The sequence below is a fragment of the Solanum stenotomum genome, chromosome 1 (assembly GCF_019186545.1).
Source record: "Solanum stenotomum isolate F172 chromosome 1, ASM1918654v1, whole genome shotgun sequence".
NCBI classification, from domain to species: Eukaryota; Viridiplantae; Streptophyta; class Magnoliopsida; order Solanales; family Solanaceae; genus Solanum; species Solanum stenotomum.
The window spans coordinates 17,916,928-17,937,393 of NC_064282.1; the positions used below are offsets into that span (position 1 = coordinate 17,916,928).

Consider the following 20,466-nt stretch of genomic DNA (forward strand, 5'->3'; position numbering starts at 1 on the left):
TGAAAATGACAAGTGGTTAAATGTATGAATATGAGTGTGGTAAAATGTTAATGGTCAATTGTGGTAATTAAAAGGAAGAACATTATGGGTTCTTAAGATGGTCCTTCAAATGTGAAGGTAAATTTTGGCCATCGAAGTGGTATGAAAAGTTATTGGGCACATTGAGTTGGTGTAACCCAATTTGAAAGTTTTTTAAATCCTCCATCAAAATAAAGAAATACAAAGTGGTAGTACATTTAGTACTTTTAAAGTGATGTTGAGGTGGGTCAAATAAATTTGATAATGTCAAAGTATGACTAATAAAAACTTATGGAGCATGAACAAATGGTTATGGTCATTTCTTGAAGAGAATGTGACTTGTGTTCGTATGAATAAGGACATGTTCATGTATGGTTGGATAATTGCCACATCTCACCTCTACGGGAGGTTTGAGATATTGAAAAAACTTTATATTTTGACATAAATGGTCATTTCGGTCATATGTTTTGAGTACTACACAAATATTGTGGTATGTTTTATTATGAACTATTGGAGGACAAAAGAAAGAAATAATTCTTTTCTATAAAGGTTATGGTCATGACCAAAATAAATGTTATTGTGTGGCAACACAAATTTGTCATTGATTGTCAAGAAATAAGTCTTGCAGTAATAATTTTAACCATGACAATAATAATAATTTTCTCCTTGAAGGAGATGGTCACCATAAGAATGGTGTTGTGAAATTTGTGGCATTACACAAACTTAATTGAAAGTTTCGAAAGGACTAATTTGTTACTATCCAGAAAATAAAATAGTTGATAATATTGAGGTTGTAATAAGTCTCAAAAGAAACTTTTTAAGTTTCAGAGGAATTGAAAAGAAACATTGTTATATTGAGACTGTAAATTATTGAAAGATTAAATATCTTCAAATTACTACAATCAAAACGGGTTATGAATATTTACATAAAAGGTTGTTTGTCTTTCTCTTGTTTGTTGAATAAAAATATGGGCATGATGAAGGAATCACATGCAAAAGTAAACTAGAAGTTTACTAGAATAAATATAGGTCGGCATAACTGGTTGATCATTTCGGTTCAAATGTGATGCAAAAGAATTGAGAATTCATGTGGTTATATGTTGAAGAAATAAAAGATTCTTCAAGAATTCTCATGTGTTGCTTGTTCTCATGATAAAATTATCATTATACTAGCTAAGGTTGGGATTGTATCCCCTGAAATTATTTGGAACATATAAAAAGGTGAATATGGGTCCGTTCACCTGTCATGTGGACCACTTACTCTTAGATTTAATAGATGCATCTATGGTATGGTCACATGTGCATTTGTATCAACTTTAAGGTTATTTGCTCAAATTGTTAAATTAAGAGCACAGTTTCAAACTATAAAATTGTGTTGATAATACTAGTTGGTCTAGCTATAATTGGTTGTAACGTGTATGCATCAAGCCAACAAGGTTCTCCCATCACAATTGGTTCAGTGTCAGGAGCCAAATAATTTCCATCTAAAAATTTGATGTGTGCACATATGATTTTATTGCTCCACCACACACAAAGATGAATCCCCAAATGAGGTTGGAGGTAAATGTTAGATTTCCTAACATTAGGGGGAGATATGTTTAGTAGCTGAAAATTATGTGTGGGGTGAATTATCTAGATCCTCGTTAAAAAATTGTGAACTTGAAGTTCAAGAGATAATTCATTTGCAAAATGTTGCAAATAATTTGCCAGATGTATTTGCTGACCCAATATTTTAATTAAGCTGCAAATGTTTTAATAAATAGTCCGTGAAGGACAGAGTCTATGGTACGCCAGAAACGTGATAGACCAATCGATTCCAAACATAAAACTCCTTGAGGAAGGAGATGAGCAAATTATCAAAATGGTCATGATAAAGAGGTAAATGCTTTGAAAGAGCACTAGACATAACACTTCATAAAATCTTGGCAAAGGTTCATGTACCTGAAAATGATGAAAAATGAAGAGATCTCGATAAGTTTTGTCGTATCAGAATCAAATCAAAATGACAATTGACTGTATCTTTGATATGAAGTAGCACTCATTGCTATAAATGGTTACGAGGATCTTAAATTCGAATCTGTCATATAACATGGACAGTTAAATGATTGGCCAAATAAAATGCATTATTCAAGTATATTTTGTTTCACTTAGAAAAGTGATGTTTTTGAACTTATAGTTCATAGATCAAAATATATGTCAGTGGGGTACAAATGAATCATTGTGTAAAAGTATAACCGTAAGATATAAAGTACGGTTTGTGCCTCGGGGCATAAAGGGTTTTCGCAAAAATTCTGACATTATTAAATGGAAATATATTCTCAAGCTGTGGATGCAACGAGACTTGTTTCAGTCTGATAATAGATGAAATACTTGAATATGTATAATGAATGATTATTATGTCTAACTAGACGATGCAGGTTATATGAAAATCCTTCAAGGATTTAAAAGGTCTTAAAACAATTCCATTGAGGACCCAATGGTTTTGAGACTACTTAACACAGAGAAAGAATCTTTTTGATATCATGAAAATGATTTTAAAATGTCGTGTATTAGTGCAATTAGTGCACTTACAGATTGCTGGTTATGATAATGCTAGAAGATTATTTGATATACATAACGAAAGTTATGTGAAAGGATTGTCATATTATCATTCAAGTTATGACAAGAAACTAACAAAGCAAGTGACTCAACGCATAGAAGATGTGTGATTTTCTTTCAGAAGAAAAGATGAGCTTCAATAAAATTGAAATGATCAATCTCCGAGTCAAAAATGAATTAACAATGTAGATGAAGAATATTTATTTGATCTGCATAAAGCTCGATCGCAAATGGACTGTTTATTTACATATGGAGACACAACAATATTGTGGCATTCAAAGAATCACATTAGTAACCACTTCTTCAAATCATGCAGAAATAATATTGATCTATGAATTAAGTCGAGAGTGTGTTTGGTTGGAATCATGATCTATCATATTCAGAAAATATGTGTTTTTCTTTTGAAAAGGATATTCCAGCCACCATATACAAAAATAATAGATAGCTCAATTGAAGGGAGGATACAATAAGGAAATCAGACAAAACATATTTCACCAAAAGTTTTTTTCACACATGATCTTCAACAAAATGGTGAGATAGATGTTCAAAGACCTATTCAAGTGATAATATTGTAAGCTTATTCACTAAGGATTGCCAACATCAATATTTGAGAAGTTGTGACATAAGATTGGAATGCATCGTCTCCGAGATATCAAGTAAAGTTTTTATCAGGGGGAGAAAAATACGCGTTGTACTCTTTTCCTTAACCATGGTTTTATCCCAATTGGGTTTTCCTGCTAAGGTTTTTAACGAGGCAACATTCAAAGCGTATTAAAAGATATGTGTACTTTTTTTCCTTCACTAGGATTTTTTCCCACAGGGTTTTTTCCTAGTAAGGTTTTAACGAGGCATATTATCTTTGGACATCCAAGGGGGAGTGTTATAAAATATTATAGTGTGGATGTCCACTACACCAAGAAGTTATTCTCACCCATTATCTCCATTACTTTCCTCCATTACGAAGATAACCATAACCTCCAACTTTATAACACCATTATTCTTGTAACCTTTCACTTCCATAACCTCCTCCATTATATTCATGTTAATGTCATGTTTATGACTAACCTTTTGTATGCCTCTATGTTACACTATAAATAGAGGCATAAGGGTTCATATTATATACACTTGAAGATTTGATGAACACTTGAATACTATGAAGAATAAGAAAAGCTCTAGACTCTTGTTTTCCTATTTCTATTGCTATCATCTTTTATATTTCTTGTCTTATTTTACTTTAGTTTTATAACAATTGGTGCATTTTTGTTTTTTAATTTTCTTAATCGAGACACATATTATTTATTAAGCAATTGTTCACGTAAAAACAAACAAAGACTTAATTACATCTTAAATTGAACATCATAACTAATCATAAACCTAAGCTCAACTAACTAGCCGATTCATAATTTAACATTTGTTTATATATATATATATATATATATATATTATAGAGATAAGCACGGGTGGATCTATATGTATGTGTGGTGGTGCCACGACACTTAGCGATCTCGGTTAAAACTTTGTATATGTATACGAAATTCTTATAAATTCAATTTGCCACACATTGAGCAAAATGGTGATAGGTGCCGTTGGCAAAAGAAACCGAATTCAACACCTGTGATGCGGGTTCGATTCTCACTCTCAACATTATTGTTTGGATTGCTCTTGTATGAACGGAAGGCTTCTCAGCTCTGTTTTTTTTGTCTTTTTTTTTTTTTGGATTGCTCTTGTATGAACGGAAGGCTTCTCAGCTCTTTTTTTTTGTCCTTTTCTTTTCCATTGGTTCTTATTTATTTGCTACTATTCTTTATTAATTCAAATTGACTCTTTTTCTTTTTGTAATTAGTTCTTAATTTTTTTAATTTTCTCTTTCACTAACTATTGCTCTTGATATGAGTATTATGTATGTATTCTTTATTAATTAATGAATATTGTATTATGAACGTCATATAAATATTACTACAAATATATTTAAATTGTATTTTTTTCAAAAAACATAAGTTTTAAAAAATGATGAATATTATTATGTTAGAGTTCTTTTAATTTTAAGGTTTTTCCGATCTTCCGTTCTTGATGGGAAAATGGTTGGGTTGAAACCAGTGGTGGACCCAGAATTTTCGTTCCGGAAGTTCGAAAAATAAAAGTATAAATGTGTAAATAAGCCAACAAAACAAAAATTCAAGGAAGTAGTAGTATATAATTAGTGACAGACCCTTGAATTTTTTTGGGTTTAAAACCACACTTTTAGCATGTTTTATAAAATAAAAAACTAAAAAAGGTGAAAAACGGAACTGAAATTAAAAAAAATAAAAATTGAAACTAAGAGAGAGAAAAATAAAATCTAACAGAGGGATTCAAACCCTTGACATGGAGCTTGATTTAAAGGGGACCTGCCGCTGGGCTATCAGTTTCTTTTTGTCATTGAGGGGTATATATATCCACATAAATACAGAAAATTTACCTTATATATACCGTGTAATTTTTTGCTGAGGGGGTTCGGGTCAAGGGAGTAGCTACCCTTTGCCTAGGGTGTCCAATCGGATACCCTTCGTCGAAAAATTACACTGTATTTTTAAGTAAAATAATACTTTAAATGGTTAAATAACACATTTTGGACACCCTTGAAAAACGATAAAGTTTCTTAGCTCAGTGGTTTTAGTCGTGCGCGGGTTCAAATACCCCAAATATGTTATTTGACTTTTGATTTTTTTTTTCATTAAAAATTTAAAAGTAATTATTTAATTTAAAGTTGATAAGCAAATTCTATTTATTTATTTATTCCATAAAACTACTAAAAGTGAAAAGGCACCATATATAATTTCTTTTAATATAACTCGTTTGATTCTACTCTTTATTTTTCATTTCTTGTCTTTAGTCATCAGAAGTTCGTGAAATCTTGAAGAATAAAAGTGATTTCATCTAAACTGAATTTTCTCTCTTTCTTTTTCTTTATCTGTTCACTTTCTATCAAATAAACGTGAACATTAAAGCTAAATATTATCTAGTTTTATTTTTAAATTTTTGATATATTTTTTAATTAAAAAAAATAATCATTAATGTTATGTAGTTTGATTTACAAAATTTAAGTGTACTCATTCATATAATTATTTTTATTAGCTATTAAATTTTTGGACATCCTNTTTAAAGTTGATAAGCAAATTCTATTTATTTATTTATTCCATAAAACTACTAAAAGTGAAAAGGCTCCCTCCATATATAATTTCTTTTAATATAACTCGTTTGATTCTACTCTTTATTTTTCATTTCTTGTTGTTAGTCATCAGAAGTTCGTGAATTCTTGAAGCATAAAAGTGATTTCATCTAAACTGAATTTTCTCTCTTTCTTTTCTTTGTCTGTTCACTTTCTATCAAATAAACGTGAACATTAAAGCTAAATATTATCTAGTTTTATTTTTAAATTTTTGATATATTTTTTAATTAAAAAAAATAATCATTAATGTTATGTAGTTTGATTTACAAAATTTAAGTGTACTCATTCATATAATTATTTTTATTAGCTATTAAATTTTTGGACATTCTTCGTAAAATTCTGGCTACGCCACTGGTTCGGGTGAACCCCCTGAAACGCATGTGGGTCCGCCCCTGGTTGAAACAAATTTTTATTCTTTCTCTACTATATAGATGCAACAACACATAAAGACAATGAAATATGAATATATTAAGTTAACACTATTAGATGGTTTATACAAATTCGAATTTTAATATGGAATTTTTTTTTCCTGAGAATAAAGCCTCTAATTCCAAAAAAAAAACTAAATTGTTTAGTTATCTCTAATATCAGAATGTCTAAAAGAAAATATTACTAACATGCATGTTTAATCAATTTATTTTATAAAAATTGAAAAAGATAAATAACTTGAATTGTAACCCAAAATTAAAGGAATCGACCCGTTTATCTTACTTGGGCGATATGGCACCCACGACCTCCAAATTCTAGATCCGCCTCTAGAGATAAGTGTCAAAAACACATCTAAACTATCTCTTTTTTCTGAGTTTCATACATAAACTCTCACTTATTAGTTTGAGAAATACACATCAGTGGTGTGTGTCATGCACTATCTCTTTTATTTAAAAAATACGTTGACACATGACATTCAACGTAGATAAATTATTTCATCTTGACAAAAATTAAATAATTAACTATAAATATTAATTAAAAAATAAATATTAAGTATTATTATCCCAAAACAAATATTTTTCTTACTCCACCACTCCNCCCCCCCCCCCCCCTAAACAATCCCCTGTCCATTTATTTTTTTAAATTTATTTATATATGTATATATCTAACACAAAACGGAAAAAAATTGAAAGCAGAGGGTTAGGTGGAGTGGGTAGAATTATTTTTTTTTAAGAAATAAAACAATATCTAAATTAGTATGGTGGGGGGGGGGGGGGTTAAAAAAACTAAATACTTTTATAAAATAAATTTAAACAAAAAAACAAAACTAAAAACATGGGCAGGGGGGTGGAGGGTACGGTGAGAGGAAGTGATGGAGTAAGAAAAATATTTTACATTTCATTTTATAAAAAAAAAGAAAGTATTTTTGGGATAATAATTTTCTAATCTTTAATTTTAACTAAATACTAAAAATTTATTTAATTTTTGTCAAGGTGGAATAATTTGTCCATGTGGAATGTGAAGTGACAATTTTTAAAATAAAAGAGAGAGTGTATTACACACCATGATGACAGTGTTATAAGAGAGATATGTGTGTTTCTCAAACTAATAAGTGATAGTTTAGATATGAAATTTACACTTTCAATAGTTTAGGTAAGAAACTCAAAGAAATTAGGAATGATTCAGATGTAGTTTTGACACTTATCTCTATTATATATACATACTTACAGACATATAACTAATAGATTAAAATGTATTATTTAAAACAAACTAAATAATATAATATGATACATCATGAATTACATGCAACAAACATCCAATTAGTTGTTGAATTGTGATAATAAGCAAGTCACGGTTACACAAAAGTTTATGTACACTACTGATTCCTTGGTGTCATGAACAAACTTTTGCTCGAGATCACAAAATTCGAGCTCTGGCATATGGAAAATGAATTATTTTGATAAGAAACACTAAAATTCATTATAGTAAACCTTTTGTGTTGTGAATCTAAATTAATTTTAATTCACACATAAAATATTTTTTTTTTAAATGGTTGGTCAAGTACCACCTGTATTTGATATGGATGGGTAATTAAGTTAACTACTATTGATGTGCTCATTCATTAGGTCATGATATATTATACTCAACTAATGATTACTGATCAGCAAGATATGCTTAAATATGATTGATAATTATCGTACATATATATCACGTCAAACAACAAATAATTTAGCATCAAGTGTATTAATTCATCGTGAACAACTTAAATGTTTTTTTTTTAAAATATTATTTGCTTGATCTACTCATATTTAATAATCATATTTATCTTGGCGGAAATCTCCCCTTATTAAAATTTGAGAAAATTTTGCAAATATCATTATAATAAATTTAATTAGGCTCTTTAGCTATATTTTGTATATTTACAGGCGGTAGCTATAATTTAAGATGTTATGGACGGCCTTGTTTGTATAATCCACGTGTATGTATATATAATTCTCGTGTATTTGTATAATTAAGTTATTTGAATAGAAAAAGTTTGTTCAATTTCAATTAGAGATTTAGCAGGTTCCACAGTGGGAAGAATGTAGAGAACTGACCCAAATAACTGAAATGTGTCCATCATGAAAAAGAGCGTGAATACAGATGTTGTAGGGTGCAATCGATGAACTTGTAGGCGTCCACCAAATGTTACAATGAACAGATTCACACCGGGATCATAGGGGAATGGATTTAAGGCACATTGATCACTAGTCGTGAAATCAAAATGACATACATATATTTAAATGATCTCCTTGAAATCATCCACAACCATGAAATAATAACAGTCTGCAGACCCAATCATGTTAGAGTCATTACAGAAATGCAATGCCAATTTCTCGGTGAAGTGTTTCCAGTCAAAAAATTGTTTGGTGCGATACAACCATTGGAACCAATCATAAGCAGCACCATTGAGATAAAGAGGAGCAAGAGGTAGCCATTCCTTTTTCGAGAAATCAAGATATGTGAAATACTGCTCCGCCCTAAAAATTCACTAGTTGGATTGCCGCCGCTAAATCTATTGAGTACCGTCAATGTCATTGGAGTACGATCGATGAAAGCACCAATGTAACAACTCCAATTTTCACAATAGAAACATTCAAATATTATAATCACTAAACTCGAAGTTAAAGCGAAAAATGGAACGAACAAAGAAACTATTGTAGAAGATAACTAGAAGGGAGGTGAGAAGCATAGACTCAAAGAAAGGGGACGAGAAGACTTAGACATTTTTCTCAACAATTTGCATTCCCCGTTATTTCTCATCGTCGCCCTTTTTACCTAGTTGTTAATTGGGCCTGGGTCCCAAATCAACCTTGGTGAAGGCCTTCCAATTTTGTTGCTTTTTTTCTGCCCAACAACTAGTTGTGTGACATCTGTGTAGTTATTGACCTTGAGCCGAGGCTGGTTCATAACAATTCCCTTTGGTTATAATGATAAAATAACACCAAACATATCTTTCTTTATCTCCATTTACCAAGACTTGACACCAAACATACACGCATTTTAGTAAAATAGAAAATGAAAAGAGCTTTCGTGCATATATTTGTTTGAATTTATTTTTTAAAACCTAAAATATTAATTTAGGAAAAATATTATCATTTTATACTCTATTGTATTGTACTGTATGGTAGATACAATGTTTGACTAGACTGTATTGTTTGNTTTCTCAACAATTTGCATTCCCCGTTATTTCTCATCGTCGCCCTTTTTACCTAGTTGTTAATTGGGCCTGGGTCCCAAATCAACCTTGGTGAAGGCCTTCCAATTTTGTTGCTTTTTTTCTGCCCAACAACTAGTTGTGTGACATCTGTGTAGTTATTGACCTTGAGCCGAGGCTGGTTCATAACAATTCCCTTTGGTTATAATGATAAAATAACACCAAACATATCTTTCTTTATCTCCATTTACCAAGACTTGACACCAAACATACACGCATTTTAGTAAAATAGAAAATGAAAAGAGCTTTCGTGCATATATTTGTTTGGATTTATTTTTTAAAATCTAAAATATTAATTTAGGAAAAATATTATCTTATAAATAAATTAAAATACCATCTAAGCTTTAATATATTATAAGTAGGGACCCCTAAGAAGTATCGAATTGATATAAATGTTTCCAAAACAAAAAAAAAAAGGTAGAAAAAAAACAAAATAATTAAAAAAAAACTATAAATATAATTTTAATGTTGGTTTGGACCCGGACCTGTCCTTATGTCACTAGTTTTAACAAGATCTCATCAAATTACTAAAAATTAATGTTACAAATTTATTTGGTGCTGATCAGCAAGATATGATTAACACTCTTTTTGGATCATTGTTACCCATTGTTTCATAATATATTGTATCATATTATATTCTATTGTATTGTATTGTATGGTAGATACAATGTTTGACTAGACTGTATTGTTTGTTGTTGTTTAATAACATTTTAATTGTTTGATTTGATTGTATCGTATTGTATTGTAATTTATAAATTTACTAAAATATCCTTAATTATTCTAGGGTAGGAGGTTTGACTAGAATTAAATAATATAGGGTCAAGGGTAAAATAGTATTATGAAATATTATGTAAGGATATAATTGGAAAAGAAATTAAGTAACAATGGAAACACACCAAATCGGTTGTTCCATAAAATGGGGGTTTTCATTGTTACGTAACAACGAAATTTAACAATACAATACAATACATTTTAAATAACAATCAAAACAAACATTGTAGTTATGGTAACGATACAATACAAAGGGTAACAATGATCCAAACAAAATGAAAATAAATGTAATAATTATTAATGTACTTATGACTTCAAACAACAAATAATTTATTTTCAAGTTTATTAATTTATCGTAAGCAACATAAATGTAGTTTGTTTTTTAATACTATTCTTTTGATCTGCTCATATTAAATTATCATTCACATCTTCGGGAAATTTCCCCTGGTTAATAATTACGTACCCCTTTGATTAATATTTTGGTGCATTTTTGTTTTTTTCTTAATCGAGACGAATATTATTTAGAGTAATTTATTAAGAAATCGTTCATGTAAAAACCAACAAAGACTTAATTACATCAAGGCAGTTAGATTAAATATATAAATAGATATTAAATTACGAATCAGCTGATTAGTTGAGCTTGGCTTTATCTTATGATTAGTTATAATGTCCAATCTAGTTGTTGATTCATAATATTTAATAGTGTAAATTTTTCTAGTTGTTATATAGTATACTCAGCATGGAACAACTAGTACATTTAATATATACCCTGACGTAATAGCAAAATCTGCTATCATGTGACTAAAAAATTACTGATACGAATTTTGAAGCAACAAAAAAGTACAAGATAATTGAGACTACATACAATAAATTTGCCTTGTGCATAGCGTGAGATCTTAGTGCATCACGTTATCTTTTTTTTTTTTTGAAATATGATTTAATCAACACACGGAGCATAATTTAATGTGGAGCGTAGGTGCATGTACTATATTGATACTATATAAATCGTTATTTAATGTTTCAATATTGTATAAATAAAATAATACTTTGTATATATTGTGTATAACTATGTCTTAGAGATGTATCCATATTTATACATTGCAACAGTTCATTTTTATTAACACACATTGTTTTTCTTTTCAATCCCAATTAATTTAAATTTCCTTTAAACAGCCCCAAAATTTAGATATGAGCTTATCTCTTTATTAGCCACTTTTATACCTTGGATGTTGAAAAATACAGAGTTATCACTTGAATTGAGCATTTGGTTCTGGTAGAGGGGTAGAGAGGCATGAAGAAAACAAAAACGATGAAAGCACCAATGTAACAAACTCATATTATATTATATTGAATTTGAAATACATAGTTGAAATTAGGGAAAAAGGTCTGAAATATATCCGAACTTTGACCCAAATTGCTATTACGATACCGAACTTTAGAAAGGACCTTTTACCCCTGCACTATTTAATAGTGTATTTAAAAGATATATATGTGCCCACATGGACATCATAAATATTGTATCATTATAAATATTAATGTGTCCACGTGGGTACATATATACCTTTAAAATACACTATTAAATAATGCAGGGGCTAAAAGGTCCTCCATAAAGTTTGGTATCGTAACAACAATTTCGGCCAAAGTTGGAATATTTNTTATATTGAATTTGAAATACATAGTTGAAATTAGGGAAAAAGGTCTGAAATCTATTCGAACTTTGATCGAAATTGTTGTTACGATACCGAACTTTGGAAAGGACCTTTTACCCCTGCACTATTTAATAGTGTATTTAAAAAGTATATATGTGCCCACATGAACATCATAAATATTGCATCATTATAAATATTAATGTGTCCACGTTGGCACATATATACCTTTAAAATACACTATTAAATAGTGCAGGGGGTAAAAGGTCCTCCATAAAGTTTGGTATCATAACAACAATTTCGGTCAAAGTTGGAGTATTTTTCAAACCATTTTCCGTTGAAATTAGACATAGATAGAGTTCATCTTGAAACTAGTTTGAACTCATATTATTTATATTGAAATAGGTAGCTATTGAGCATTAATGCCACAATAAGGTTTAGCAGTGCCATGAGCCATGGAGCTAGCACCAGTGCTGTAGTACATAACTAAATCAAAATTATCAAAAGGCTTGTATTGTAAAGGATGTGTTTCATCCACTAATTCCTCAGGTATATCTGTTATTCCTTTGTTGTATGTGAATAACACCAATGTATACCTTTCTTTATCCTCTTTCATCAACACTTTGTGCCTTGGTGAATATATTCTTCCATTGCTCCATGCCTACAGCACTCATTAATTATATTAATATGGATATCGGATACCAAATGAAAAAAATATTCCAATTAAGAAGCGTTAGTACCTCATAAGCATCACCAGCCACGAAGACGAAGGCAGAGGGAGGTACATAAATAGGAATCCACTCCCCACTTTTTGTTTCAATTTGCAAAGCATTTATCTGATTTTGAAAGAGAACTGCTGAGAAGCCTTTATCTGTGTGTATATTGGAACCTACATTACCAATACCGTCCTCCGCCCCTGCAGGTGCTGCTCTGTACTTGGTAGGGCGGAGGAGGTATGTAGTAGCTGCAACATGAGATTCATAGGGCCTTTCTGGTAATCCGTAGCTTTCAAACACCATTTTATCCACCAACTGTTCTAATTCTGCTCCTACCTTTATGTACGATGTCATTGTTTCACTAATAACACAAAAAACAATTAAAATATTTTATAAAAATTAATTACTAGTTGTGATAGATGGATGAAGGAAATATATATATACCAAAATTTTTGGTTGCCTTGTGGCCACATAAGTGTAGTGAAGCTTTGTAGTGCTTCAATATCATTTGGATGTGGGATTCCAAAGCTTTCATGAAGAGGAGCTGTCACCAATTGACCTTTGTATCGATATAAATATATATCAGAAGTGTTTTTTTTTCTTTGTTTCAATAGGGAGATCAAATAACTCTTCCATTACATCAAATATTTCCTTGGAAATCTTATTATTAGCATCCTCATAGAGTGCTATAAAATAACCATGTTCTTCAAGTGCATGTCGAACCTCATTGCACAATGGTACCCAAGAATTTGAGTACTTGTCTAATTTGGTGAGATTAATTATGGGAATTTTGGAATCACTCATAATTAATTATTTTTACTTTGAACCTCAATGTTTCTGCATTCACTCTTTCAAGTTATATAGGAGTTCCCATCCACTTGTTTAGCAAAATGCACCATTATTTTTTACAAGGTAAAAGTCAATGAAAGAAATACTAGTAATAAATATGAATTTAAATTAGAGCCAGTTTGACATTGCTGTTGGAAGCAAGAAACATTTATTTTGAGAAAAAAATATTTTTTTCGAAAAATTAGGTGTTTGGCAAACCTGTAAAACTGTTATTAAATGGAAGTAGAAGTAGTTTTTTTGTTGTTGGAAAGAAACTAAAAAATTGTGTTTCTTAAAAAAAACAAAAACTAAAGCAGAAAATTATTTTTTTCAAGACTTCTTAAAATTAAGCACATCTCATATGTTTAGGTAAGTTTCATTTAATAATTTTATTTTATTATTTTTATATACTAATAGATTTTATGTTTATGTATTATTACTATTTTTTTTTAATTTTACGTATTATTTTTTATAATTAGACAAAAAGGTAACAACAATTGCAAGATTAGAAAAAAAGAAAAAAAAAGATTTCAACCATAAAAAAATGTATTGATTGAAAATTTGAATATAAAATATTTTAATTTAATAAAAAAATTAATTTTAATTTTTTGTAATAGATTTTTAAACTAATTTATCTCTATAAAATAATCTTAATATTAATTAATACTTGTCCTTTATCATAATTTGACTCTCAAAAGCACTTTTTAAAAAAGATTAGTCAAACACAATTTCTTTTTAAAAACACTTTTCAAATAAATTAATCAAACACAAATTGTTTATTTTTATTTTCGAAAGCACTTTTCTGAAAAAGCTATTTTAAAAAAAATACTTCTAAAAATAAACAATTTTTAGCGAGGTTAATATATTCAGACAATTTCTTTTTATTTGAAAAAAAGTTATTAAAATGGACGGGTGAGTTAATTATGATTGATGTACTCATGAGGTCACAGTATGTCATATTTATTATTTTAGGGTGCATTATTAACTTATAAAAAATTAATTATTGAAAGCTTGATTGGTGCATTTTTGTTTTTTAATTTTCTTAATCGAGACGCATATTATTTATTAAGCAATTGTTCACGTAAAAACAAACAAAGACTAATTACATCTTAAATTGGACATCATAACTAATCACAAGATTTTTTTTTTCAAGATAAGCTAAGCTCAACTAACTAGCCGATTCATAATTTAACAGTTGTTTATATTATATATATATATATATATATATATACATACTTGCAGACATATAACTAATAGATTAAAAATTATTATTTAAAACAAACTAAATAATATAATATGATACATCATGAATTACATGTAACAAACATCCAATAAGCTGTTGAATTGTGATAATAAGCAAGTCACGATTACACAAATGTTTATGTACGCTACTGATTCCTTGGTGTCATGAGCGAATTTTTGCTCGAGATCTCAAAATTCGAGTTCTGGCCTATGAAAAATGAGTTATTTTGATAAAAGAAAAATACTAAAATTCATTATAGTAAACCTTTTGCGTTGTGAATCTAAATTAATGTTAATTCACACATAAGGTTTTTTTTAAAAAAATGGTTGGTCAAGTACCACCTGTATTTGATATGGATGGGTAATTAAGTTAACTACGATTGATGTGCTCATTCATTAGGTCATGATATGTTATACTATTTATTATTTTAGGCTGCATTATTAACTTGAGTACTATAGAGTTAATTAAGGAAAGAATGATTGAGCATTGATTAAGCTAATCATAAGATTAAGCTTAAATATTAGTACATGTCTATTCAACTAATGATCACTGATCAGCAAGATATGCTTAAATATGATTGATAATTATCGTACATATATATAACGTCAAACAACAAATAATTTAGCGTCAAGTGTATTAATTTATCGTGAACAACTTAAATGTGGTTTGTTTTTTAATATTATTTGTTTGATCTGCTCATATTTAATTATCATATTTATCTTGTCGAAAATCTCCCCTTATTAGAAAATTTCGCTAATATCATTATAATAAACTTAGTTAGGCTCTTTAGCTATAGTTTACGTATTTACAGACGGTAGCTATAATTTAAGCTGTAATGGATGACCTTGTTTGTATAATTCGCGTGTATATTTATATGTTTATATAATTCTCGTGTATTTGTATAATTGAGTTATTTTCGTTTGTATTTGTATAAACTGGTTAGTATCAATTGATTTGTATTTATTTTTGTATAAACTCGAAATAATGGATTTATGCAAACACAAATATCTAATCTTTAAACAATTATATAAATTATATTGTACAAATTACATTATATAAAAGTTATACAAATTATGTTATATAAATTCTTAAAACTATACGTTTATTTAACTGAAACTCGACCGTGTAATTTTGCCTAAAAATTAGTGACGAATGATAATTAATTCAAACTATAATTATGTTAACTAATTAACTATTAATTACTTATCCGCATAATTTTCCTTAAAATTACGTACTCGACTAATTAATATTTTGGTGCATTTTTTTTTTTTTTTGCTTAATCGAGGCAAATATTATTTGTTAAACGATTGTTCATACAAAAGACAAAGTTCAATTATTTAAGTGCAGTTAGATTGGACATCATAACTACTCATAAGATAAAACCAAGCCCAACTAACTAGCTTCACAAAATAAAGGATTTACTAGCAATAATATAATTGTCATTAGATTATTTAACGGTAGCAGTAAATATAAATATTTATAATTAACCATTTATATAAATATATAATTAATTTGTATATCTGATCGGTAATTGTATCCCACGTACAATTGATATAATTGATTTGCATAAAATACTAGCTACTACAAGGAGGAGAGAGGCGAGCGAGATTGTGAGAGAGAGGAAAGAGACAAGTAAGATTTGGGAGAGAGAAGAGAGAGCGAGAGAGATACAATTATTTTGTATATCTGATCGATAATTGTACCATGAATATAATTAAGAGAAAATGGTCAAATGTCCCCTTAAGCTATGACCGGATTCTCAACTACACTTACTCTTTACGGGAGTCCTATCACCCTCCTAAACTGTTTTAAACTAAAATTATCATCACCCTATATGCCTACATGGCAAATTGAGTGTATTGCACTCTCAAGGAGAGTGAACATAAAAAAATTAAAAATTAAAACTTTACTTTTAATATTTTTTCATAAATTTCCAAATTTTTTTCTCCCTTTTTCTTGTATTTGTTTCTAGTTCTAATTTATTTTCTTCTTCATACCTATTAGAAGTAGATCATCAATGGCAGCCACCAAATTTCATCATCACTCATCATCTTGCCATTACTAATTTTATAGCTTCAAATAATATTCTTCAACTTATTTAACAATTGATAATTTCCCTGCAAATCTAAAAATGCAACCCATTTCTTCATCTTCTTTAGAACAATTTCTATAAAAAAAATTGATGTCAAATCACCTCAACTCTTCTTCAAATCACTCCAAATTCTAGATATGAACTTTTCTCACCGTTTTGATTCTTTTGGTATATTACCCACTTTAAACGGAGATCGTTTATGGCAAGTCGAAATAAGAACTCAAGCTTTTGAACTAACTTTAATGGTGATTTAAGTTGTGCTTCACGGTTTCAACCTTGAACTTCAATTTTCAGCCACACAAAATTCTTCAAACCATCAACGAAATCACTTGCTTCCGATTCATGAATATAAATTCAAAAAAATCATATTGAAGCTTACCCATTTCCATGGAAATTCGGCGTTCTTAGAACTAAAAATTGCAGCTATGAAATCATTTAACCAGTGTTTTCAGCTTCAAACAACTAACAATCAACATTATAATCAACAAAATTCAAATAAGAAGATCAAAAGACACAGATCTATAATTTTTGACCTTTTAACCTTCAACAAAGTTTTTAAATAAGGGAAAAACTAAAAGAAAAAAAGTTTTTAATAAAATTTCCACCTGTCAAACACGTGCATTTCACTTATCAACATAAATGTGGTTGTGACTTTTTAGGGGTGTAATTATTTCAATTTTTAACAGTTTAGGGGGGGGTGATAGGACCCCCGTGAAATTCAAGTGTGTAGTTGAAAATTCGAGTATAGGTTAGGGGGACATTTGACCATTTTCTCTATAATTAATACTACTGGTTTGTACAAATGAATACAAATTGTATTAAAAAACTATTGTATTCAATTCGTTGATGTAAATCAATTATACCAATTATATTAACGAATATAATTTTTATCAACAAATACAATTGTATTGTATCATTGTTGTAATTCATAACAAATTGTATTTGTATTTATGTGCATTTGATTCATCCGTTAAAAAAAATAAATTCATCCGCTTCCTTGTGTATTGTATATATGTTTTACCATGTGTGTTTGTGTTACTATTTGTATTTATGTCATTGACTGTTATAATTTATATTTGTATTGCATAGAGAAAGGAGAGAGGTGAGGGAGGGAGAGCAATTTGCTATAAAATTCTAACTAAACCTATAAATCATAATTTTTTTAAAAACTATAATTTTATATAGTAAATACTTATTACAGGAATTTTTTCTATAAAAGGATTAAATTACTTCAATGTTTTCTATTGCTTTTGCATGAAAATATGTTGGAGACGGGCCTCACTAGAAGGGCCCAACACGAGCAGCATGGGCCACTCTGTATTATATCGTATTAGTCCAATAAAACCGATTGTTCTAGAACAAATGATATATTCTGAATTCGTGAATTGAATTTTCGATATTACAATTTTTGTTATATTGCGATATCAGATACATGCTAAGCACATAAATTAACTATGATTATAGCTAGTAATTTCTAAAAGAAAATAAGCAATGAATATCTTGAAATGAAAATAAGAAGACAAAAAAAAAATATTTATACAATTATAACATTTGAAAACTATATGACTTAAGTGGAAAATCTTGAACAACACAAGAAAATTAGAAAAAGGAAAAAACAGGTGAAAGAAGGGAAAAAGATTGCTTTCGTATTATTTATATCTTCACACAAATTAAACCATCTACAAGAACTCAATCATGAAATATCTAAAATCTACCTCATTGTTAAAGCATGTACTATTTTTAAATTTAGTCATGCCAATAGTTCTCTCAACACAATTAAACCAACTTTTCTCCAAACAACAAATTTATCTCACCATTTATACATCTTCATCCAACATGTTTGTAACAATCTCATACAAAAGATTTCAATCTTAAAGTCACATACTCTTAGAACAATATGTCTCACAACAACAAGAATGTTAATGGTGCATCTAACCACTTTTTTCAACCATCACGACGCGTTCCTACTCCGGGAAAAGCCACTATTCTTGCCATGGGAAAGGCTCTTCCTCCACAACTCGTCCCTCAGGATTGCTTGGTTGAAGGCTACATGCGCGACACCAATTGTAAAGATTTGAGAATTAAGGAGAAATTGGAGCGCCTTTGTAAGCAAAAATTTACTTCTATTAATGCATGTTACATGCTTTTGCTTTTAACTTATATATCATGAAATTATACACTATTTTAACATGTGTATTTACCTATAGTGTATTTTAACATGTTGCAACAGATAAACTATCCTGTTTTTGAATGTAGGCAAAACTACTACTGTGAAGACAAGATACACAGTGATGTCCAAAGAAATTTTGGAAAAGTATCCAGAACTAGCAACTGAAGGCACACCAACAATAAATCAAAGGCTAGAAATTGCGAATCCAGCAGTTGTTGAAATGGCAAAAGAAGCAAGTTTAGCTTGTATCAAGGAATGGGGAAGAACAGTTGATGAAATCACTCACATTGTTTATGTTTCATCAAGCGAAATACGCTTACCAGGAGGTGATCTTCATCTCTCAACTGAGCTTGGATTGAGGAGTGACGTTGGACGCGTAATGCTCTACTTTTTAGGATGTTATGGTGGTGTTACAGGGCTTAGAGTTGCCAAAGATATAGCTGAAAACAATCCAGGAAGCAGAGTTTTGTTAACAACTTCTGAAACAACAATTCTTGGTTTTAGGCCACCTAATAACGCTAGACCATACGATCTAGTTGGTGCTGCACTTTTCGGTGATGGAGCTGCTGCTGTCATAATTGGAACAGAACCAATTGTTGGAACAGAGTCCCCTTTCATTGAGCTGAATTTCGCAATGCAACAATTCTTACCAGGGACAAAGAATGTGATCGATGGACGACTTACTGATGAAGGGATAAACTTCAAATTAGGTAGAGACCTTCCTGAGAAAATTCAGGACAATATTGAAGAATTTTGCAAGAAATTGATAGTGAAGAATGATGAATTGAAGGGAAGTAATTACAACGACTTGTTTTGGGCTGTTCATCCCGGTGGACCGGCTATACTAGACAGATTGGAGAAGACAATGAAGTTACAAAATGAGAAATTGAATTGTAGCAGAAAGGCATTGATGGATTTTGGTAATGTGAGTAGCAATACTATTTTTTATGTGATTGAGAATATGAGGGAAGAGTTGAAGAATAAGAAAGATGGTGGTGAAGAATGGGGACTTGCATTAGCATTTGGTCCTGGCATTACTTTTGAAGGCATACTCCTTAGGAGTCTCTAATTTAAATCTCATGTTATAAGGTTATTTATTTTCTTTCTAACTGTCTATTAAGACGGTGTTTTCACTTTTTTTCATTTTTATGTGAAGCTAAGAATAAGAAAGACATGAGTTTCATAACTCATGCAATTTTATTATGTTGTTGGAAATATGGAAGAACATTATTCATGGAGAAAGGATGTTAAATTTGTTTAATAATAGTGTGAACAATGTTTACATGTTTGTTAAGATTTAGTACCATTTATATACGTTCTATATAACTAGTTCACTAGCTATACGACTTAAATATACAAAAAGTTGAACTCTTTAAATTAACACGTCTCTTTTATTCTTTTGAAAGTGGTATTCAATAAGAGAAAATAATTTTGTGGAAAAAAAAAGTAAATTTGAAAACTAGTCATGATTGGAACATACAGAAATTCCAC

The 20,466-nt window shown here is 29.7% G+C and overlaps 2 protein-coding genes and 1 pseudogene across 2 annotated transcripts in view; 1 reads left to right on the forward strand and 2 right to left on the reverse strand.

Annotated features, from left to right (window-relative positions):
- The window catches only part of LOC125845271 (squamosa promoter-binding-like protein 8), a 156,369-nt gene that overhangs the window by 98,881 nt on the left and 37,022 nt on the right, over positions 1-20,466 (reverse strand). The gene's annotated exons all lie outside the window — the stretch shown is intronic.
- LOC125845210 (2-oxoglutarate-dependent dioxygenase AOP2-like) lies at positions 12,326-13,468 on the reverse strand (annotated as a pseudogene).
- Positions 18,535-20,044, forward strand: LOC125845061 (type III polyketide synthase A-like). Its single transcript, XM_049524483.1, is given in 3 exon segments — positions 18,535-18,697; positions 18,699-18,910; positions 19,062-20,044. Coding segments are annotated over 3 exon segments (1,335 nt in total). The 5' UTR covers positions 18,535-18,557.